This window comes from Salmo salar, chromosome 22 (assembly GCF_965601325.2).
Source record: "Salmo salar chromosome 22, fSalSal1, whole genome shotgun sequence".
NCBI lineage: Eukaryota > Metazoa > Chordata > Actinopteri > Salmoniformes > Salmonidae > Salmo > Salmo salar.
The window spans coordinates 54,883,083-54,907,585 of NC_138312.1; the positions used below are offsets into that span (position 1 = coordinate 54,883,083).

At 47.3% G+C, this 24,503-nt stretch overlaps 1 protein-coding gene across 4 annotated transcripts in view; it reads left to right on the plus strand.

Moving 5' to 3' along the window:
* The window catches only part of asic1b (acid-sensing (proton-gated) ion channel 1b), a 387,844-nt gene that overhangs the window by 240,621 nt on the left and 122,720 nt on the right, over positions 1-24,503 (plus strand). Inside the window, exon 1 of one of the 4 annotated variants that reach the window (XM_014168200.3) lies at positions 22,387-23,496. The exons of the other annotated variants lie outside the window; for them this stretch is intronic. Coding sequence (XP_014023675.2) covers positions 22,828-23,496 — 669 coding nt within the window. The 5' untranslated portion in view covers positions 22,387-22,827. Of the gene's footprint in view, positions 1-22,386; positions 23,497-24,503 lie in introns of those variants that run through there. 4 annotated transcript variants of the gene reach the window in all.

Consider the following 24,503-nt stretch of genomic DNA (forward strand, 5'->3'; position numbering starts at 1 on the left):
CAAACATTGGCACAGACACATGCATATACACACACACACACACGATAACATACGCAATATACATACACATGGATTTAGTACTGTAGATATGTGGTGGAGTAGGGGCCTGAGGGCACACAGTGTGTTGTGAAATCTATTTTACATTTACATTTAAGTCATTTAGCAGACGCTCTTATCCAGAGTGACTTACAAATTGGTGGATTCACCTTATGATATCCAGTGGAACAACCACTTTACAATAGTGCATCTGAATCTTTTAAGGGGGGGGGTTAGAAGGATTACTTTATCCTATCCTAGGTATTCCTTAAAGAGGTGGGGTTTCAGGTGTCTCCGGAAGGTGGTGATTGACTCCGCTGTCCTGGCGTCGTGAGGGAGCTTGTTCCACCATTGGGGTGCCAGAGCAGCGAACAGTTTTGACTGGGCTGAGCGGGAACTGTGCTTCCTCAGAGGTAGGGAGGCGAGCAGGCCAGAGGTGGATGAACGCAGTGCCCTTGTTTGGGTGTAGGGCCTGATCAGAGCCTGAAGGACTGCATTGTAATGTTTTTAAAATTGTATAAACTGCCTTAATTTTGCTGGACCCCAGGAAGAGTAGCTGCTTTGGCAGGAACTAATGGGGATCCATAATAAAAACAAACACACATATAGGTCGATGGTTAGTCCCTTGTTGCAGCTTGTATTGTTAACTGTATTGTACCAGGTTATGTATTGTACTGTATTTTTATTGTGCCAGCTGTTGCTGTTTCTTGGGACCTGAGTTTTAGGGATAAGGACCTCTCTGTATGGTGTGGGATAACACAGGAAGGGATGAGGACCTCTCTGTATGGTGTGGGATAACACAGGAAGGGATGAGGACCTCTCTGTATGGTGTGGGATAACACAGGAAGGGATGAGGACCTCTCTGTATGGTGTGGGATAACACAGGAAGGGATGAGGACCTCTCTGTATGGTGTGGGATAACACAGGAAGGGATGAGGACCTCTCTGTATGGTGTGGGATAACACAGGAAGGGATGAGGACCTCTCTGTATGGTGTGGGATAACACAGGAAGGGATGAGGACCTCTCTGTATGGTGTGGGATAACACAGGAAGGGATGAGGACCTCTCTGTATGGTGTGGGATAACACAGGAAGGGATGAGGATATCTGTATGATTCTTCACTTATTGTGTTTCACTTCTCACGTTTGTCTTTTTGTTCTTCCTCTTTTTTTTACATGCAAATAAATAACTAGGTCAAAACATGAATACCTAAATGCATAATATACTGCTCAAAAAAATAAAGGGAACACTTAAACAACACAATGTAACTCCAAGTCAATCACACTTCTGTGAAATCAAACTGTCCACTTAGGAAGCAACACTGATTGACAATAAATTTCACATGCTGTTGTGCAAATGGAATAGACAACAGGTGGAAATTATAGGCAATTAGCAAGACACCCCCAATAAAGCAGTGGTTCTGCAGGTGGTAACCACAGACCACTTCTCAGTTCTCATGCTTCCTGGCTAATGTTTTGGACACTTTTGAATGCTGGCGGTGCTTTCACTCTAGTGGTAGCATGAGACGGAGTCTACAACCCACACAAGTGGCTCAGGTAGTGCAGCTCATCCAGGATGGCACATCAATGTGAGCTGTGGCAAGAAGGTTTTCTGTGTCTGTCAGCGTAGTGTCCAGAGCATGGAGGCGCTACCAGGAGAAAGGCCAGTACATCAGGAGACGTGGAGGAGGCCGTAGGAGGGCAACAACCCAGCAGCAGGACCGCTACCTCCGCCTTTGTGCAAGGAGGAGCAGGAGGAGCACTGCCAGAGCCCTGCAAAATGACCTGCATGTGTCTGCTCAAACGGTCAGAAACAGACTCCATGAAGGTGGTATGAGGGCCCGACGTCCACAGGTGGGGGTTGTGCTTACAGCCCAACACCGTGCAGGACGTTTGGCATTTGCCAGAGAACACCAAGATTGGCAAATTCGCCACTGGCGCCCTGTGCTCTTCACAGATGAAAGCAGGTTCACACTGAGCACATGTGACAGTCTGGAGACGCAGTGGAGAACGTTCTGCTGCCTGCAACATCCTCCAGCATGACCGGTTTGGCGGTGGGTCAGTCATGGTGTGGGGTGGCATTTCTTTGGGGGGCCGCACAGCCCTCCATGTGCTCGCCAGAGGTAGCCTGACTGCCATTAGGTACCGAGATGAGATCCTCAGACCCCTTGTGAGACCATATTCTGGTGCGGTTGGCCCTGGGTTCCTCCTAATGCAAGACAATGCTAGACCTCATGTGGCTGGAGTGTGTCAGCAGTTCCTGCAAGAGGAAGGCATTGATGCTATGGACTGGCCCGCCCGTTCCCCAGACCTGAATCCAATTGAGCACATCTGGGACATCATGTCTCGCTCCATCCACCAACACCACGTTGCACCACAGACTGCCCAGGAGTTGGCAGATGCTTTAGTCCAAGTCTGGGAGGAGATCCCTCAGGAGACCATCCGCCACCTCATCAGGAGCATGCCCAGGCGTTGTAGGGAGGTCATACAGGCACGTGGAGGCCACACACACTACTGAGCCTCATTTTGACTTGTTTTAAGGACATTACATCAAAGTTGGATCAGCCTGTAGTGTGGTTTTCCACTTTAATTTTGAGTGTGACTCCAAATCCAGACCTCCATGGGTTGATAAATTGGATTTCCATTGATTATTTTTGTGTGATTTTGTTGTCAGCACATTCAACTATGTAAAGAAAAAAGTATTTAATAAGATTATTTCATTCATTCAGATCTAGGATGTGTTATTTTAGTGTTCCCTTTATTTTTTTGAGCAGTGTATATTAATATCAGGTATCTCAGTATTGGAAACCAGCAGTACAGCTGTCCTTCATGCTGTGATCCTTCCCTGGCTTACACTGTCTACATTTTTATTTATTTAATTTATTTCACCTTTATTTAACCAGGTAGGCAAGTTGAGAACAAGTTCTCATTTACAATTGTAACCTGGCCAAGATAAAGCAAAGCAGTTCGACAACATACAACAACACAGAGTTACACATGGAATAAAACAAATATACAGTCAATAATACAGTAAAAAAATAAGTCTATGTACAATGTGAGCAAATGAGGTGAGATAAGGGAGGTAAAGGCAAAAAAAGTCCATGGTGGCAAAGTAAATACAATATAGCATTTAAAACACTGGAATGGTAGATTTGTAGTAGAAGAAAGTGCAAAGTAGAAATAGAGATAATGGGGTGCAAAGGAGCAAAATAAAATAAATAAATACAGTAGGGGAAGGGGTAGTTGTTTGGGCTAAATTATAGATGGGCTATGTACAGGTGCAGTGATCTGTGAGCTGCTCTGACAGCTGGTGCTTAAAGCTAGTGAGGGAGATGTGTTTCCAGTTTCAGAGATTTTTGTAGTTCGTTGCAGTCATTGGCAGCAGAGAACTGGAAAGAGAGACGGCCAAAGGAGGAATTGGCTTTGGGTTGTGACCAGGGAGATATACCTGCTGGAGCGCATGCTACAGGTGGGTGCTGCTATGGTGACCAGTGAGCGGAGATAAGGGGGGACTTTACCTAGCAGGGTCTTGTAGATGACCTGGACCCAGTGGGTCGGCGACGATTATGAAGGGAAGGCCAGCCAACGAGAGCGTACAGGTCGCAGTGGTGGGTAGTATATGGGGCTTTGGTGACAAAACGGATGGCACTGTGATAGACTGCATCCAGTTTGTTGAGTAGGGTATTGGAGGCTATTTTGTAAATGACATCGACAAAGTCGAGGATCGGTAGGATGGTCAGTTTTACAAGGGTATGTTTGGCAGCATGAGTGAAGGATGCTTTGTTGCGAAATAGGAAGCCAATTCTTGATTTAACTTTGGATTGGAGATGTTTGATGTGAGTCTGGAAGGAGAGTTTACAGTCTAACCAGACACCTAGGTATTTGTAGTTGTCCACATATTCTAAGTCAGAACCGTCCAGAGTAGTGATGCAGGACAGGCGCGCAGGTGCAGGCAGCGATCGGTTGAAGAGCATGCATTTAATTTTACTTGTATTTAGGAGCAGTTGGAGGCCACGGAAGGAGAGTTGTATGGCATTGAAGCTCGTCTGGAGGGTTGTTAACACAGTGTCCAAAGAAGGGCCAGAAGTATACAGAATGGTGTCGTCTGCGTAGAGGTGGATCAGAGATTCACCAGCAGCAAGAGCGACATCATTGATGTATACAGAGAAAAGAGTTGGCCCAAGAATTGAACCCTGTGGCACCCCCATAGAGACTGCCAGAGGTCCGGACAACAGGCCCTCCGATTTGACACACTGAACTCTATCAGAGAAGTAGTTGGTGAACCAGGCGACGCAATCATTAGAGAAACTAAGGCTATTGAGCCTGCCGTTGAGGATGTGGTGATTGACAGAGTCGAAAGCTTTGGCCAGGTCAATGAAAACGGCAGCACAGTATTGTTTCTTATCGATGGCGGTTACGATATTGTTTAGGACCTTGAGCGTGGCTGAGGTGTACCCATGACCAGCTCTGAAACCAGATTGCATAGCGGAGAAGGTGCGGTGGGATTCGAAATGGTCGGTAATCTGTTTGTTGACTTGGCTTTCGAAAACCTTAGAAAGGCAGGGTAGGATGGATATAGGTCTATAGCAATTTGGGTCAAGAGTGTCCCCTCCTTTGAAGAGGGGGATGACAGCAGCAGCTTTCCAATATATGGGAATCTCGGACGACACGAGAGGTTGAACAGGCTAGTAATAGGGGTTGTAATAATTTCGGCAGATAATTTTAGAAAGACATCAGGATCAGTGTAATGTAATCTATATCCTACACTGTCTACATCAGGATGAGTTGAATGTAATCTATATCCTACACTGTCTACATCAGGATGAGTTGAATGTAATCTATATCCTACACTGTCTACATCAGGATGAGTTGAACGTAATCTATATCCTACACTGTCTACATCAGGATCAGTTGAATGTAATCTATATCCTACACTGTCTACATCAGGATGAGTTGAATGTAATCTATATCCTACACTGTCTACATCAGGATGAGTTGAATGTAATCTATGTCCTACACTGTCTACATCAGGATGAGTTGAATGTAATCTATATCCAACACTGTCTACATCAGGATGTGTTGAATGTAATCTATATCCTGTGGGATAATAACTAATATCTAGAACTACCTGCATATCTCTGCTCTCCTCTGTGAATTAAGATGTGGGCTTAATGTTTCACACCATGAGAGACAGAGAGAGAGTGTTTTGGATCACTGGTTCTGACCTCACTCTGCCTGCCTGATGGAAGCCTGCCTGCCTGCCTGCCTAATGGAAGCCTGCCTGTCTGCCTGCCTGATGGAAGCCTGCCTGTCTTCCTGCCTGATGGAAGCCTGTCTGATGGAAGCCTGCCTGTCTGCCTGCCTGCCTAATGGAAGCCTGCCTGCCTGATGGAAGACTCCCTGCCTGCCTGTTGGAAGCCTGCTTGTCTGCCTGCCTAATGGAAGCCTGCCTGTCTGCCTGCCTGATGGAAGCCTGTCTGATGGCAGCCTGCCTGCCTAGTGGAAGCCAGCCTGCCTGATGGAAGCCTGCCTGTCTGCCTGCCTGATGGAAGCCTGCCTGCCTGATGGAAGCCTGCCTGTCTGCCTGCCTGATGGAAGCCTGCCTGCCTGCCTGTTGGAAGCCTGCCTGTCTGCCTGCCTAATGGAAGCCTGCCTGTCTGCCTGTCTGATGGAAGCCTGCCTGCCTGCCTGGCTGAGGCGCGGGAGCACGACGAGCCGGCTGAGGCGCGGGAGCCCGAAGAGCCGGCTGAGGTGCGGGAGCCCGACGAGCCGGCTGAGGTGCGGGAGCCCGACAAGCTGGCTGAGGCATCCCCGGTTGCTTTGGCAGCGGCACCTGGGCCCGACGTCACCAACAAGGGCCTTTCTGATGGAAGCCTGCCTGCCTGCCTGGCTGAGGCGCGGGAGCACGATGAGCCGGCTGAGGCGCGGGAGCACGACGAGCCGGCTGAGGCGCGGGAGCCCGAAGAGCCGGCTGACGCGCGGGAGCCCGACGAGCCGGCTGAGGCGCGGGAGCACGACGAGCCGGCTGAGGTGCGGGAGCCCGACGAGCCGGCTGAGGCATCCCCGGTTGCTTTGGCAGCGGCTCCTGGGCCCGACGTCACCAACAAGGGCCTGTCTGATGGAAGCCTGCCTGCCTGCCTGGCTGAGGCGCGGGAGCACGATGAGCCGGCTGAGGCGCGGGAGCACGACGAGCCGGCTGAGGCGCGGGAGCCCGAAGAGCCGGCTGAGGCGCGGGAGCACGACGAGCCGGCTGAGGCGCGGGAGCCCGACGAGCCGGCTGAGGTGCGGGAGCCCGACGAGCCGGCTGAGGTGCGGGAGCCCGACGAGCTGGCTGAGGCATCCCCGGTTGCTTTGGCAGCGGCACCTGGGCCCGACATCACACACAAAAAAAAAAAAAAAAAGAACTCCCTGATGCTTCCAATTGTGGTCTCTGCATTATGTAACAGTTCCGTAACCTCAGACGCTGGGAGACAGGAAGCAATTACAGGGTGAGGATTTAATAGTGTTAGGGTTAGAATTAGGTTTAGGGCTGGGATCTAGGGTTAGTTTGAGGGTTAGGAGCTAGGATTAGGTTCAGGGTTAAGGTTAGGTTTTTGGCTTAAGGTTAGTGTTAGGGGTTAGGGAAAATAGGAATTTGAATGGGACTGAATTGTGTGTCCCCACAAGGTCAGTTATACAAGGCTGCGTGTGTGTGTTCTGCTGCAGTGGAGGGGTGGGGGGGGGGGGGGGGTACTAATTGAATGTCAGAGAGTATGGTAGTAGGGTGATGGGCAGGCAGGAGCCATGGATCAATCACGTTTTTCCCACTGGTAATTGCTATAATATAATAATAATAATAATAATAATATAATATACGAATATTATAATAACATAATATAGTAATATAATATAATAATATAATAAATTATGATAATATAATAATATAATAACATAATAATATAATAATAATATAATTATATGGTAATGACTTAATATTACATATTAATAGGTTTCTTTGGAATCAAGTCATTTAAACAAGTACTAGACAGTACCAATACATACCAAGTATTTTGGTACCAGGTAGTTAGAACATGCACACTTGTCACGTCCTGACCAGCAGATGGAGCTGTTGTTGTAGTTTTGGGGTCAGGACGTGGCAGTCTTGTGTGTGTGATTGTTCTGTGTTGGTCTTGTGACTCCTGATCAGGAACAGCTGGGGATCGTTGTTCCTGATTGGGAGTCATATATGTAGGAGTATGTTTGTCACTTGGTTTTGTGGGTAGTTGTTTTTGCACTGCGTGTTGTGTGCCTGCAAAACTGTTCCTGTCTTATATATTGTTTGAATTATTAAGTGGATGCTCTACTCCTTTATTTTAATTAAAGATGAGTATTCACATACCTGCTGCGCCTTGGTCCATTTTTACAGAAGACAGCCGTTACAGAACTACCCACCACCAAAGGACCAAGCAGCGGAGAAGAGGACAGAGGCAAGTGAGGGAGGAATGTTGGAGGCAGCCCCAAGATTTTTTTAGGGGGGGGGCACAAGGGCTATTTGGCGGGGCGAGATTACAGCCCCAGGCCAGCTCCCCGTACCCTTGTAGGGCAGACTGGACAGGTCCCGTGCTTTGGGGTTGGGGCTGTGGTGAGGCCTGGGATTTTCAGGCCGGTAGGCAAGGTACCAGCGCCCCGCATGTGCCAGGGCGAAGTAAGCATCGAGCCGGAAGGGGTGATGCCAACCCTGCGCTCAAGACCACCAGTGCGCCCTTTCGGTCCGGTGTTTCCCGCCAGACGCACTAGCATGGAGGTGCGTGTCTCCGGGCTGGCACGTCCTATACCAGCCCCACGCATCAGGAGTCTAGTGTGTCAACCCAGCCTCGCCAGTCAACAGTCACCAGAGCTGCCCGCCAGTCAACAGTCATCATCAGAGCTGCCCGCCAGTCAACAGTCGTCAGAGCTGCCCGCCAGTCAACAGTCACCGGAGCTGCCCGCCAGTCAACAGTCACCAGAGTTGCCCGCCAGTCAACAGTCGTCAGAGCTGCCCGCCAGTCAACAGTCGTCGGAGCTGCCCGCCAGTCAACAGTCGTCGGAGCTGCCCGCCAGTCAACAGTCGTCGGAGCTGCCCGCCAGTCAACAGTCGTCGGAGCTGCCCGCCAGTCAACAGTCGTCGGAGCTGCCCGCCAGTCAACAGTCGTCGGAGCTGCCCGCCAGTCAACAGTCGCCGGAGTGGCCGGACTGCGCTGAACTGCCGGAGTGGCCGGACTGCGCTGAACTGCCGGGGTGGCCGGACTGCGCTGAACTGCCGGAGTGGCCGGACTGCGCTGAACTGCCGGAGTGGCCGGACTGCGCTGAACTGCCGGAGTGGCCGGACTGCGCTGAACTGCCGGAGTGGCCGGACTGCCCTGAACTGCCGGAGTGGCCGGACTGCCCTGAACTGCCGGAGTGGCCGGACTGCCCTGAACTGCCAGAGTGGCCGGACTGCCCTGTTCTGCCAGAGTGGCCGGACTGCCCTGTTCTGCCAGAGTGGCCGGACTGCCCTGTTCTGCCAGAGTGGCCGGACTGCCCTGTTCTGCCAGAGTGGCCGGACTGCCCTGTTCTGCCAGAGTGGCCGGACTGCCCTGTTCTGCCAGGGTGCCCGGCCTGTCAGGATCAGCCCGAGTGGTCCTCCTGCCCTCCGGTCCAGCCCGAGTGGTCCTCCTGCCCTCCGGTCCAGCCCGAGTGGCCCGCATGCCTTCCGGCCCAGCCCGAGTGGCCCGCATGCCTTCCGGCCCAGCCCGAGTGGCCCGCATGCCTTCCGGCCCAGCCCGAGTGGCCCGCATGCCTTCCGGCCCAGCCCGAGTGGCCCGCATGCCTTCCGGCCCAGCCCGAATGGCCCGCATGCCTTCCGGCCCAGCCCGAGGGGCCCTCCTGCTCTCCGGCCCAGCCCGAGGGGCCCTCCTGCTCTCCGGCCCAGCCCGAGGGGCCCTCCTGCTCCCCGGCCCAGCCCGAGGGGCCCTCCTGCTCCCCGGCCCAGCCCGAGGGGCCCTCCTGCTCCCCGGCCCAGCCCGAGGGGCCCTCCTGCTCCCCGGCCCAGCCCGAGGGGCCCTCCTGCCCCCCGGCCCAGCCCGAGGGGCCCTCCTGTCCCCCGGCCCAGCCCGAGGGGCCCTCCTGTCCCCCGGCCCAGCCCGAGGGGCCCTCCTGTCCCCCGGCCCAGCCCGAGGGGCCCTCCTGTCCTCCGGCCCGGCTCGAGGGGTCCGTCTGCCTGGCGCAGCTATCGGCTCCACCGAAGTGGGCGACGCCGAGGGTGGAGCAGGGTCCACGTCCTGCACCGGAGCCACCTCCAGGATAGGTGGGTTGGGGAGGGAGGGTGTAGCACAGTGCCGTCGTTGACGGCAGCCACCCTCCCTTCCCTCCCTTATTGTTTAGGGGTTATTGTTTATGGGTTTTGTTGGGGATTTTGTTTGTTGGTGTTTTTTCGTTGTTAGGTGCATTCCGGGGTCTGCACCTTGAGGGGGGGGTACTGTCACGTCCTGACCAGCAGATGGAGCTGTTGTTGTAGTTTTGGGGTCAGGACGTGGCAGTCTTGTGTGTGTGATTGTTCTGTGTTGGTCTTGTGACTCCTGATCAGGAACAGCTGGGGATCGTTGTTCCTGATTGGGAGTCATATATATGTAGGAGTATGTTTGTCACTTGGTTTTGTGGGTAGTTGTTTTTGCACTGCGTGTTGTGTGCCTGCAAAACTGTTCCTGTCTTATATATTGTTTGAATTATTAAGTGGATGCTCTACTCCTTTATTTTAATTAAAGATGAGTATTCACATACCTGCTGCGCCTTGGTCCATTTTTACAGAAGACAGCCGTTACAACACTGTGTTACATCTTCATTTATTAGGTAGAACCAGGAAGAACCAGGTAGAACCATGTTAAACTGGGCTGTGGAATAAAGTGTCATGTTCCACACACACACACACACACACACACACACACACACACACACACACACACACACACACACACACACACACACACACACACACACACACAACCACATACACACACAACCACACACACACAAACACAACCACACACACACACAACCACACACACACACAACCACACACACACACAACCACATACACACACAACCACACACACACACAACCACATACACACACACACTCACCTCCAGCACCTCTCTCTACACAGCCTCAGATGAGGAACGTGCCCCTATGACAAAACAACTCACTTAACCATCTTTACAACGGTCTGGCTTCCTTCTCTTTCCAGGAAATTTACAGCAGTTATGGTATAATACAGGGATGGGCAACTGGCAGCCTGCTCGCCCGCCCACCTGTTTCTAGGCCGTGGATCTTTTTTTGGGGGGGGGTCTCAGTCGGGATCTCAACTTCCTGTGAAAAGTTAGAATAGTAGAGTACACAAGGTGTACTAATTCAGTTGTAGTAATCATGGTCGAATTACGGACCGGTGGGCCCCCAATGATTTTGTTAGTCACTCTCACTCAGATGTCATATTAACATGGCATAAGTCATGCAAAATGTGGATACATTTTTTTTATAAAAATGTATCTCCGCCCCATGGAAGAATTATAGGAAATTAGCTGTAAACCTGATTTTTTTTTCTCTCCACCCCATGGTAAAATGAGTAGATTTGCATGAAATGACTTATAAAATTGCTAAATCGTCTCTCTTCCCTATGGCAAAATGTGTAGAATTTCACCAAAATTGCTTTAAAACAACATTTTCTTCATGCCCCATGGCCCATTTTTTTTAATAATAGGACAGTAGGACAATAGGACACTGTCAAAAAATGTTTTGCTCGCAAGGTGAGATGGGGCCCCCAACAAAAATGTGCTTAGGCCCCCTAAAAGGCTAGGGCCGGCTCTGCCTGCATGTGTGGGTATGGATGTGGGTACGCAGACCCGCAATCTACTGCAGCCCCTCATGATGAGTTAAGATTTTTGTTGACCTCCACCCCCATCAAAGTTGCCCGTCCCTGGTATAATGATGCAATAAGGCCAAAGGAGGTGTGGTATATGGCCAATATATCACAGCTAAGGGCTGTTCTTAAATAAACCCAGCACGACACAACGCAGAGTGCCTGGAAACAGCCCTTAGCCGTGGTATATTGGCCATATATCACAAGCCACAAGCCACCTTATTGCTATTATGAACTGGTTACCAGCATAATTAGAGCAGTAAAAATAAATGTTTTGTCATAACCGTGGTATACGGTCTGATTATTATTTTTTTTTATTTAACCTTTACTTAACTAGGCAAGTCAGTTAAGAACAAATTCTTATTTACAATGACGGCCTAGACCGGCCAAGCCCGGACGACGCTGGGCCAATTGTGCTTTGCCATATGGGACTCCCAATCACGGCCCGGTTGTGATACAGCCTGGATATACCACAGCTGTTAATCAATCAGCATTCAGGGCTCGAACCACCCCGTTTATAATAGTAAACATTCTGTATGGTATGAAATCAAATCAAATCACATTTTATTGGTCACATACACATGGCTAGCAGATGTTAATGCGAGTGTAGCGAAATGCTTGTGCTTCTAGAGCGATGGCCGAACGGCATAGGCAAGATGCAGTAGATGGTATAGAGTACAGTATATACATATGAGATGAGTAATGTAGGGTATGTAAACATTATATAAAGTGGCATTGTTTAAAGTGACTAGTGATACATTTATTACATCCAATTTGTAATTACCAAAGTGGCTAGAGATGAGTCAGTATGTTGGCAGCAGCCACTCAATGTTAGTGATGGCTGTTTAACAGTCTGATGGCCTTGAGATAGAAGCTGTTTTTCAGTCTCTCGGTCCCAGCTTTGATGCACCTGTACTGACCTCGCCTTCTGGATGAATGCGGGGTGAACAGGCAGTGGCTCGGGTGGTTGTTGTCCTTGATGATCTTTTTGGCCTTCCTGTAACATCGGGTGGTGTAAGTGTCCTGGAGGACAGGTAGTTTGCACCCGGTGATGTGTTGTGCAGACCTCACTACCCTCTGAAGAGCCTTACGGTTGTGGGCGGAGCAGTTGCTGTACCAGGCGGTGATACAGCCTGACAGGATGCTCTCGATTGTGCATCTGTAAAAGTGTGTGTGTTTTTGGTGACAAGCCACATTTCTTCAGCCTCCTGAGGTTGAAGAGGCGCTGTTGCGCCTTCTTCACCAAACTGTCTGTGTGGGTGGACCACTTCAGTTTGTCCGTGATGTGTACGCTGAGGAACTTAAAACTCTCCACCTTCTCCACTACTGTCCCGTCGATGTGGATAGGGGGCTGCTCCCTCTGCTGTTTCCTGAAGTCCACGATCATCTCCTTTGTTTTGCTGACGTTGAGTGTGAGGTTATTTTCCTGACACCACACTCTGAGGGCTCTCGCCTCCTCCCTGTAGGCCGTCTCGTCGTTGTTGGTAATCAAGCCTACCACTGTAGTGTCGTCTGCAAACTTGATGATTGAGTTGGAGGCGTGCATGGCCACACAGTCATGGGTGAACAGGGAGTACAGGAGAGGGCTGAGAAGGCACCCTTGTAGGGCCCCAGTGTTGAGGATCAGTGGGGTGGAGATGGTGTTTCCTACACTCACCACCTGGGGGCGGCCCGTCAGAAAGTCCAGGACCCAGTTGCACAGGGCGGGGTCGAGACCCAGGGTCTCGAGCTTAATGACGAGTTTGGTGGGTACTATGGTGTTATTTGCTGAGCTGTAGTAGACCTATTGGGGCGGTAAGCAAATTGGAGTGGGTCTAGGGTGTCAGGTAGGGTGGAGATGATATGATCCTTGACTAGTCTCTCAAAGCACTTCATGATGACGGAAGTGAGTGCTATGGGGCGATAGTCGTTTAGCTCAGTTACCTTAGCTTTCTTGGGAACAGGAACAATGGTGGCCCTCTTGAAGCATGTGGGAACAGCAGACTGGGATAAGGATTGATTGAATATGTCCGTAAACACACCAGCCAGCTGGTCTGCACATGCTCTGAGGACGCGGCTACGGATGCCGTCTGGGCCGGCAGCCTTGCAAGGGTTAACGCGTTAAAATGTTTTACTCACGTTGGCTGCAGTGAAGGAGAGCCCACAGCTTTTGGTGGCGAGCGGTATCAGTGGCACTGTATTGTCCTCAAAGCGATCAAAGAAGTTGTTTAGTTTGTCTGGGAGCAAGACATCGGTGTCCACGACAGGGCTGGTTTTCTTTTTGATTGACTGTAGACCCTGCCACATACCTCTCATGTCTGAGCCGTTGAATTGCGACTCTACTTTGTCTCTATACTGACGCTTAGCTTGTTTGATTGCCTTGCGGAGGGAATAGCTACACTGTTTGTATTCGGTCATGTTTCCGGTCGCCGTGCCATGATTAAAAGCAGTGGTTCGCGCTTTCAGTTTTGCATGAATGCTGCCATCAATACACGGTTTCTGGTTGGGGAAGGTTTTAATAGTCGCCGTGGGTACAACATCACCAATGCACTTTCCAATAAACTCGCTCACCGAATCAGCGTATACATCAATGTTGTTGTCCTACACTATCCAGAACATATCCCAGTCCACGTGATCAAAGCAATCTTGAAGCGTGGATCAGATTGGTCGGACCAGCGTTGAACAGACCTGAGCACGGCGTTTCTCGTTTTAGTTTCTGTCTATAGGCTGGGAGCAACAAAATGGAGTCGTGGTCAGATTTGCCGAAGGGAGGGCGAGGGGGGGCTTTGTATGCGTCGCTGAAGTTAGAGTAACAATGATCCAGAATTTTGCCAGCCCGGGTCACGCATTTGATGTGCTGATAAAATTTAGGGAGCTTTGTTTTCAGATTAGCCTTGTTAAAATCCCCAGCTACAATAAATGCAGCCTCGGGATATATGGTTTCCAGTTTACATAGAGTCCAATGAAGTTCTTTCAGGGCCGTCGAGGTGTCTGCTTGGGGGGGATATACACGGCTGTGACAATATCGAAGAGAATTCCCTTGGTAGATAATGCGGTCGGCATTTGATTGTAAGGAATTCTAGGTCAGGTGAACAAAAAGACTTGAGTTCCTGTATGTTGTTATGATCACACCACGACTCGTTAATCATAAAGCATACACACCCGCCCTTCTTCTTACCAGAGAGATGTTTGTTTCTGTCGGTGTGATGCGTGGCTGTACCGACTCTGATTACGTATCCCGAGTGAGCCATGTTTCCGTGAAACAGAGAATGTTACAATCTCTAATGTCTCTCTGGAATGCAACCCTTGCTCGAATTTTGTCTACCTTGTTGTCAAGAGACTGGACATTGGCGAGTAGTATACTTGGGAGCGGTGGGCAATGTGCCCGTCTACGGAGCCTGACCAGAAGACCGCTCCGTCTGCCCCTTCTGCGGCGCCGTTGTTTTGGGTCGCCTGCTGGGATCCGATCCATTGTCCTGGGTTATGGACCGAACAGAGGATCTGCTTCGGGAAAATCGTATTCCTGGTCGTAAAGTTGACGTTGCTCTTATATCCAATAGTTCTTCCCGGCTGTATGTAATAAGACTTAAGATTTCCTGGGGTAACAATGTAAGAAATAATACATAAAAAAAATAAAAAATACTGCATAGTTTCCTAAGAACGCAAAGCGAGGCGGCCATCTCTGTCAGTGCCGGATGTCAGATGATACCGAAGGATTCTGTAGCTTTAACTTATTTGACATATAAAAACACAAGGAGATGTGAAAACAAGCTTCTAATCCTTCAATCTCCTCTACCCCCATTCTACCCAACAGATACAACAGTTTTCCCCTTTATTGTTCATGTTGGATCTCAATCCTACCATGTTCATGTTGGGTCTCAATCCTACCATGATTTAATCACACACTGACGACTAAGCCTGTTAGTTCACGCTGTTCAGAATTTAATCCCATCCTGAGCAGCAGTGGTAGTGATGGATGGTTTCTCAGTATTTTGGTATCGATGTAATCATCACTTTTAATCATAATTTAAATCTAGTGTGTGACATGTATAATCTATTTATGTTGCGAAATATTTGTGCAGACATTTCACCCTATTTGTGTGTGTGTGTGTGTGTGTGTGTGTGTGTGTGTGTGTGTGTGTGTGTGTGTGTGTGTGTGTGTGTGTGTGTGTGTGTGTGTGTGTGTGTGTGTGTGTGTGTGTGTGTGTGTGCGTGTGTGTGCATGTGTGTCGTACTGATATTCATTTTCTATGTAATGGGCTTCATGCATCTTGTCTTGGATGGCCTGTATCCATGGCAACGACAGGTTTGTCATAGCCATCAGGAGAGGCTCCAAGATGGACTTGAAAGGAAACGCTAAAACCTTCAGCTCTCTGTTATCCTCCTGACCCTCTCTCTCTCTCTCTCTCTCTCTCTCTCTCTCTCTCTCTCTCTCTCTCTCTCTCTCTCTCTCTCTCTCTGTGCTTCAACATAAATACCAGCTCTCAGACCCATTCCTCTTACAGATTAACACTGTCTGCCAGCACGTGGCTAGTCGCAGTAGGGCAGTAGACCCCACTTCACATGTTGTTATTTCAATCCTTTCAGAATGTGGGCTTCATAGACTGGCTACCAGTCGTAGAGCCCTGGCAGAAGTCTGTTGGAGAGAGATTGTTTTATGTTACTGTTGTGTTGTCTGACCCTCTGCTAAACATATGTTGTGTTCTGTATGGTGGAACCTTAGTCTTTTTTCTTTTATCTACACGTAATCACCATACCTTTTTCTCTGATTTAATAAGTAGTATTTCATCAATATTTTGCTGTTTCAAAACATTTTCATAGACAGAGCCAGACATTCAAAATAATCAACTTGTTGGTTAATGGCATTGTTTCACCTTATTTTACCTTTTTTGAAGTAAATTGGTGAAACACACTAATTCTGCACTGCTATATGCTACCCTCTGCTGGGTCAAATTGTACCTGACGATGAAGCGGTCACCGGATTGGTATTTATACGTTTTGGATATTCATATTTTTATTTGAGTGTGTTCTGTGGTTCACTGATTACTCTAAATACTTTCACATTTTTTAACAATATTTTCATAACTGCATGTCTCACGTCTTCTCAGGTCATTGGCATATTTATGTTCATACTGTTTTACTTAGTGTCAGAGTAGAGAACACTGGTGTCTGAATAGAGAACGCTGGTGTCAGAGTAGAGAATGCTGGTGTCAGAGTAGAGAACGCTGGTGTCAGAGTAGAGAACGCTGGTGTCAGAATAGAGAACACTGGTGTCAGATTAGAGAACGCTGGTGTCAGAGTAGAGAACGCTGGTGTCAGATTAGAGAACGCTGGTGTCAGAATAGAGACCGCTGGTGTCGGAGTAGAGAACGCTGGTGTCGGAGTAGAGAACGCTGGTGTCGGAGTAGAGAACGCCGGCGTCGGAGTAGAGAACGCCGGCGTCGGAGTCGAGAACGCCGGCGTCGGAGTAGAGAACGCCGGCGTCGGAGTAGAGAACACCGGTGTCAGAGAAGAGAATGCTGGTGTAAAATTAGATAACACCGGCGTCAGTGTAGAGAACACCGGCGTCGGAGTAGAGAACGCCGGCGTCGGAGTAGGGAACGCCGGCGTCAGAGTAGAGAACACTGGTACAACGGCCGAGGGAATAATGACCTTAGTCATAGTGTGGAATCTATGACTATATTTCAACCTTGGTTGAAATGTCTCTGAAATATGTCAGTGCTCTGGCTTCATGGAGAAACTGTTTTGTTCAGTCATGTCACTTATCAGTCATTCCAAGCCACAGTCCCACAGCACACGGTCAGTCACTCTGACCAGCTGGAACTAAACAAATATTGACCCAGTCTGCTGCATTTCACACTGACAGCCCTGCCCTGGCTGTTAGCCTGCTAGTACACTGTTTCTGTCTCCTTCATGGGGGGGATCCTCATTAGCTGCTACAAAATAAAAACCAAACCTTAATGACAGTAAAGTAACGTTTTATGACGCTCGGTGGCAAGTAATGTGTTACCGTAAAAACCTTAATTACTGTGAAGTAGGTAGTTTATCACATCCTGAATGCACTATAAGCTTGAAGCAGAAAGTGTGTACAGCACCCTTAATAATCTATAACATAGTAAGTATACACCCAGAAAGTGTGTACACTGAGTGATGTAATACCTTACACCCAGAAAGTGTGTACACTGAGTGATGTAATATATTTCAGTAGAAAGTGTGTATACTGAGTGATGTAATATCTGTCAGTAGAAAGTGTGTACACTGAGTGATGTAATATCTGTCAGTAGAAAGTGTGTACACTGAGTGATGTAATATCTGTCAGTAGAAAGTGCGTACACTGAGTGATGTAATAGCTTACAGTAGAAAGTGTGTACACTGAGTGATGTAATATATTTCAGTAGAAGGTGTGTGTACTGAGTGATGTAATATATTTCAGTAGAAAGTGTGTACACTGAGTGATGTAATATATTTCAGTAGAAAGTGTGTGTACTGAGTGATGTAATATCTGTCAGTAGAAAGTGTGTGTACTGATTGATGTAATATATTTCAGTAGAAAGTGTGTGTACTGAGTGATGTAATATCATTCAGTAGAAAGTGTGTGTACTGAGTGATGTAATATAATTCAGTAGAAAGTGTGTGTACTGAGTGATGTAATATCTTTCAGTAGAAAGTGTGTGTACTGAGTGATGTAATATATTTCAGTAGAAAGTGTGTACACTGAGAGATGTAATATATTTCAGTAGAAAGTGTGTGTACTGAGTGATGTAATATCTTACAGTAGAAAGTGTGTGTACTGAGTGATGTAATAGCTTACAGTAGAAAGTGTGTGTACTGAGTGATGTAATATCTTACAGTAGAAAGTGTGTACACTGAGTGATGTAATATCTTACAGTAGAAAGTGTGTGTACTGAGTGATGTAATATCTTTCAGTATGAAGTGTGTACACTGAGTGATGTAATATATTTCAGTAGAAAGTTTTTGTACTGAGTGATGTAATAGCTTACAGTAGAAAGTGTGTGTACTGAGTGATGTAATATCTTACAGTAGAAAGTGTGTACACTGAGTGATGTAATATATTTCAGTAGAAAGTGTGTACACTGAGTGATGTAATATCTGTCAGTAGAAAGTGTGTACACTGAGTGATGTAATATCTGTCAGTAGAAAGTGTGTACACTGAGTGATGTAATATCTGTCAGTAGAAAGTGTGTACACTGAGTGATGTAATATCTGTCAGTAGAAAGTGTGTACCAACCACACCCTCTATAATCTATAATCTATCATTTTAAAGTAGAATGTTTCCCCAGCATAATCTAAACATTTAAAGATGAAAGTGTGTATCAATCTATAATCTTAAAGTCTACAGTTTCCTTTCTCTGATTACTGTGTAATTCTTTAAATGATCCCTTCCTCTGGCTCCTGTGTAACTCTGTAAATTATCCCCTGACAGTCTAATGGTTCCTGATCAATACCATTGGATCACTTACCTGCTGCTTCCTTTTCATACTGGAACAAACAGCATAATCCCAGAATATATCATACACTACATGGCCAGAAGTATGTGGACGCCCCTATAAATTAGTGCATTCGGCTATTTCAGCCACACCCGTTGCTGACAGGTGTATAAAATCGAGCACACAGCCACACAATCTCCACAGACAAACATTGACATTAGAATGGCCCCGTACTGAAGAGCTCAGTGACTTTCAACGTGGTACCGTCATAGGACAACAAGTCAGTTCGTCAAATTTCTGCCCCACTAGAGCTGCTCCGGTCAACTGTAAGTGCTGTTATTGTGAAATGGAAACGTCTAGGAACAACAACAGCTGCAAAGTTTTAGGCCACACAAGCTCACCGAACACGACCGCCGGGTGCTGAAGCGCGTAACGTGTAAAAATCCTTTGTCCTCAGTTGCAACACTCACTACCGGTTCCAAACTGCCTCTGGAAGCAACTTCTGCACAATAACTGTTCGTCAGGGAGCTTCATGAAATGGGTGTCCCACATACTTTTACTGCGTGCTGCATTCACGGTAAATGCTGCATGCAGTATGTCGGCTCAATCGGAAATGACCTTTACATTTTTATTGTGCAATCTGTAACGCTTCAGCGATCCAGATGGACTTGAACCCTCAAATGTATTTAAACACACGCTTGCCAACTTCATATCCAATGTCTCAAAGTAGCAGAAAGGTATCAAATTTAAGCAATCTGACAGAATGGCTTAATTGTGGTTGATTTCTGTTTATTAGCTTTTCTCCCAGACGGCTTGCAGACAGCTAGAAGTTATAGCTCAGACATACCTGTAGGATTTTCAAATGTGTGCCTGCCGACAGTACTTAGCACCTCTGAACAGTGTTGACAGTCAATCTCTTGTGTTCACACAGCAAAGACCTTGGAAGTCGTCAGCCACTCAGTCTTGTTAAAATACTCCAAACCAGAAGGTGGCAGTAGCGTTGTTTGGCAATGCATGTCCATGTGTGTTACTTTATGGTCTAGTCAGTGTTAGCTAGCTAGCTAGCTGCAGTAATGAGGCTATTGTTCTTAATCTCTTGTTGATACTAGCTGATGGCCACAGATAAATCACTAGCTAGCAAGATGACAAAGAAACAATTTAATTCGCTCTCCATAATTGCATACAGCCCATAGATCCATTTTTAGCTAGCTGGATAAAATTAGCAAATAAAGCAAATAAATATACATTGTTTGTATGTGTGCCAATAGCAATTGTTTAAGAGATATATCAGTGAAGACAACCTCTTCCAGGGCAATAAGGGAACCATATTTCTCTCTATACTCAGCCATGGGACAGAATAATCATGTCTAAACCAATTAAGGAAGGGGCGAAATGCTAGAGCCAGGAAATAAGTTTGGTACGGATAGTTCTTCTACATCTTTCCCTCTTTGTAAATGTATATGTTTTATCCAGGGGATGTTTACAAAACATTAAGGACCACTGTGAAATACATTTTCCATAACCAAACATAGTATTTCAGCTGTTTGAAGATAGTGTACAAAACCAAAAGTAAAAGACACAAAAACAAAACTTAAGACCGGGAAGCATAGAAATAGTGCAGATAGCACTTTCAGTGTCTTTGAACGAGGTATGGTAGTAGGTGCCAGGTGCACCGCTTTGTGTCAAGAACTGCAATGCTGCGGGGCTTTTCACGCTAAACAGTGTCCCGTGTGTATCAAGAATGGTCCACCATCCAAAGGACATCAAGCCAACTTGACACAACTGTGTGAAGCATTGGAGTCAACATGGGCCAGCATCCCTGTGGAATGCTTTTGACACCTTGTAGAGTCCATTCCACAACGAATTGAGGCTGCTCTGAGGGCAAAAGCGGGAGGTGTGCAACTCAGTATTAAGAAGGTGTGCCTAATGTTTGATATGCTCAGTGTACGTGTTTGAACCACACTATGAATTTTAGGAGGTATTGAATTACAGAAATTCAGCCGTGGCAATATATTCATTTTGACAATAGATATTCTGCTGGTTAAAGCAACTGGGATATTATTACATTTACTGAAGGTTGGATTGAATTGATTTGAGTTGAATTTCACCTTTAATGGACTTAAGCAGCAATTGTGTATCTGAAAACTGGCAATATGACTACATTCGCTACATTACCAAAAGTATGTGGACACCTGCTCGTCGAACATCTCATTACAAAATCATGGACATTAATATGGAATTGGTCCCCCCTTTGCTGCTATAACAGCCTCCACTCTTCTGGAAAGGCTTTCCACTAGATGTTGGAATATTGCTGTGGGGACTTGCTTCCATTCAGCCACAAGAGTATTAGTGAGGTCGGGCTCTGATGTTGGGAAATTAGGCCTGGCTTGCAGTCGACATTCCAATTCATCCCTTTTGATGGAGTTGAGGTCAGCGCTTTGTGCAGGCCAGTCATGTTCTTCCACAGGGATCTCGACAAACCATTTCTATATGGACCTCGCTTTGTGCACGGGGGCATTTTCATGCTGAAACAGGAAAGGACCTCCCCAAACAGTTGCCACAAAGTTGGAAGCACAGAATTGTATAGAATGTCATTGTATGCTGTAGGGTTAAGATTTCCCTTCACTGGAACTAAGGGGCCTAGCCCGAACCATGAAAAACAGCCCCAGACCATTATTCCTTCTCCACCAAACTTTACAGTTGGCACTATGCATTCAGGCTGGTAGCGTTCTCCTGGCATCCGCCAAACCCAGATTCATCTGTCGGACTGCCAGACGGTCAAGCGTGATTCGTCACTTGAAAGAATACGTTTCCACTGCTCCAGTCCAATGGCGGCGAGCTTTACACCACTCCAGCCGACGCTTGGCATTGCTCATGGTGATCTGAGGCTTGTGTACGGCTGCTCGGCCATGGAAACCCATTTCATGAAGCTCCTGACTAACTGTTATTGTGCTGACATTGCTTCCAAAGGCAGTTTGGAACTCAGTAGTGAGTGTTGCAACCGAGGACAGACGATTTTTACACGCTACGCGCTTCACCACTTGTCGGTCCTGTTCTGTGAGCTTGTGTGGCCTAAAACTTTGCGGCTGAGCCGTTGTTGCTCCTAGACGTTTCCACTTCACAATAACACCACTTACAGTTGATCGGGGCAGCTCTAGCTGGGCTTTGAAATTTGACAAACAGACTTGTTGGAAAGGTATCGTCCTATGACGGTGCCACGTTGAAAGTCACTGAGCTCTTCAGTAAGGGCCATTCTACTGTTAATGTTTGTCTATGGAGATTACATGGCTGTGTGCTCAAATGTATACACCTGTCAGCAACAGGTGTGGCTGAAATAGCCAAATCCACTCATTTGAAGGGGTGTCCACATACTTTTGTATATAGTGTAACTTGAACATTTTTGCTCTCATAGAATGTTCTGAAAGCATAATCCAGTCGAATGTTTACTGTAAACACCTCTGTTTGATCAGCTGGCTAGTACAGAAAATACCAGGCAGGGTTTTGAGAGATTGAAAAAAGAAAGAATGAAAAGTCTTAAGCAACATTTCTATTGGAATTCTTTTATAATTGTTGGAACTTTATTGGGAATTCTTTTAGAATTGTTGGAACTTTATTGGGAATTATTTTGGAATTGTTGGAACTTTATTGGAAATTATTTTGGAATTGTTGGAACTTTATTGGGAATTATTTTGGAAATGTTAGAACTTTATTGGGAATTCTATTCCAATCCAATAGTACTAGGATTCTGATCCCTCTCTCTCTCTCTCTCTTTCTCTGTGTGTTATGCGTCAAACAGCAGTGCTTCCTGTAAGTGCATGGTGTAACTCTGCCTTGACACAGTGACCTGTGGCTGGGCTCCCAGGGAGTATTCTGTGTCGTTCCCCTCATAGAACCATCACTGATCTCCTCCTCTCTGAACTTCCTCTGTATGGGCTAACTGATCTCCTGCCTCACTTCCTCTCTATGGACGTGCAACTGCACTATAAAGGGAAGGACTAACCCTGGGCAGGGCATCTTAACATTCCTGACACTCCCGGATCACTGACCACAGATGTGGGATGAGAGAAGAGATGAGAGAGAATGAGAGAAGATAAGAACTCCAGTTGATCTGATCGTTACCATTCGTTGTGTTCTTCTTTCCTTCAAGAAAACAGAAACCTCTAATCTTGTTTTGGGACAGCGAGTTCATGAGTTGTTGATTGAGCCTGTTGTGATTCGGTGTTCATTTCTTTTTCTGACTATGCGTCATCAACAGTCAGACCCATCACAGCGCCAGTTTACCTGATTCAGTTGGACGTGACTTTGGGCTCTTGTTTGGACTTCTAGTACGGCTCAGCTCTTTTCTTCTCTTTACATTTTCCCGACATTTTGAATCGTCACACTTGGTCTGCTTCTATTTGTCTATCCCTTATTACAGCCCAGTTTCTTCCAGACCAACCCAGCCAAGCCGCCACCATGCCCGTCCGCATCATGTGCAGCATCTCCTTCTCGGCCGACGACGAGCCCAGAGGACTGGGAAAAGACGGCTTCCACGACCACTACCGCAAGGGGATCAAATCCGGTGATGGCGACGGTCGGGGGGATTACCGGGAGGACGGGTGTGATGAATTGGACGTTTACGATGAAGATGAAGATGACGCCAGCGAGTTAGACAGCCTAGCTGCGTTCTTCGACGGCTGCTCGCTCCACGGCGCCAACCACATCTTCGCAGAAGACAAGAAGTTCAGCGTGCGTCAGGGCCTCTGGGCCATCGTCTTCCTGCTAGCTCTCTCTGCTTTCCTCCTCCAGGTGTTCGACCGTGTCATCTACTACCTGTCCTACGATCACGTCACAATGTTGGACGAGAGAAATGCCCCAAACTTGACCTTCCCGGCCGTCACCTTCTGTAACTACAACTACTTCCGCCGCTCCCAGATCAGTTATAGTGACCTGTTGTTCATGGGCCAGCTGCTGGGGTATGAAGACAACATGGCCCCTGGGATCCCCCTGGCCCCCGAGCCCGACCGCCAGGGATCCAGGTTCAGCCTCGATGAGTTCCACAACCGCACCAGACATCGTATAGAAGATATGCTGCTGGAGTGCAACTTCAGAGGGAAAGAGTGTGGCCCAGAGGCTTTCAGAGAGGTACAGTAGCCAGTTAGTGATTATTAGTATTGCCGCTGGTGATGAAAGTGATAATAGAATAACTTCAGAGAGATAGAGTGTGGTCCCGAAGCCTTCCAAGACTACTACTACTACTACTACTACTAGCTACTGATGTAATCTAGCTGTCTCAGAGCCTTTCTTACACATTTCATGGAGTTGACAGTGTACTGATGTAATCTAGCTGTCTCCTAGCCTTTCTTACACATTTCATGGAGTTGACAGTGTACTGATGTAATCTAGCTGTCTCCTAGCCTTTCTTACACATTTCATGGAGTTGACAGTGTACTGATGTAATCTAGCTGTCTCAGAGCCTTTCTTACACATTTCATGGAGTTGACAGTGTACTGATGTAATCTAGCTGTCTCAGAGCCTTTCTTACACATTTCATGGAGTTGACAGTGTACTGATGTAATCTAGCTGTCTCAGAGCCTTTCTTACACATTTCATGGAGTTGACGGTGTACTGATGTAATCTAGCTGTCTCAGAGCCTTTCTTACACATTTCATGGAGTTGACAGTGTACTGATGTAATCTAGCTGTCTCAGAGCCTTTCTTACACATTTCATGGAGTTGACAGTGTACTGATGTAATCTAGCTGTCTCAGAGCCTTTCTTACACATTTCATGGGGTTGACGGTGTACTGATGTAATCTAGCTGTCTCAGAGCCTTTCTTACACATTTCATGGGGTTGACAGTGTACTGATGTAATCTAGCTGTCTCAGAGCCTTTCTTACAATTTACAGTGCTTCCACTTTTCCCTTAATATTCCAACACTGGGAAATGAATTGCAATTGAAAGGAATTGTAGTGTAGCATAGTCAGTGAAAATAAATAGCTAGACATATATTGATATTTTGGCTTTTGACTGCACTTTGCCATTGTCCCCTTGACTGTTACCTCTAGATAAAACATGGTTTGCATGCTGAATGGCAGGCTGTTATTTGTGGACAATGCTCTGCCATCAGCATATTGATTTCACAATAACCTT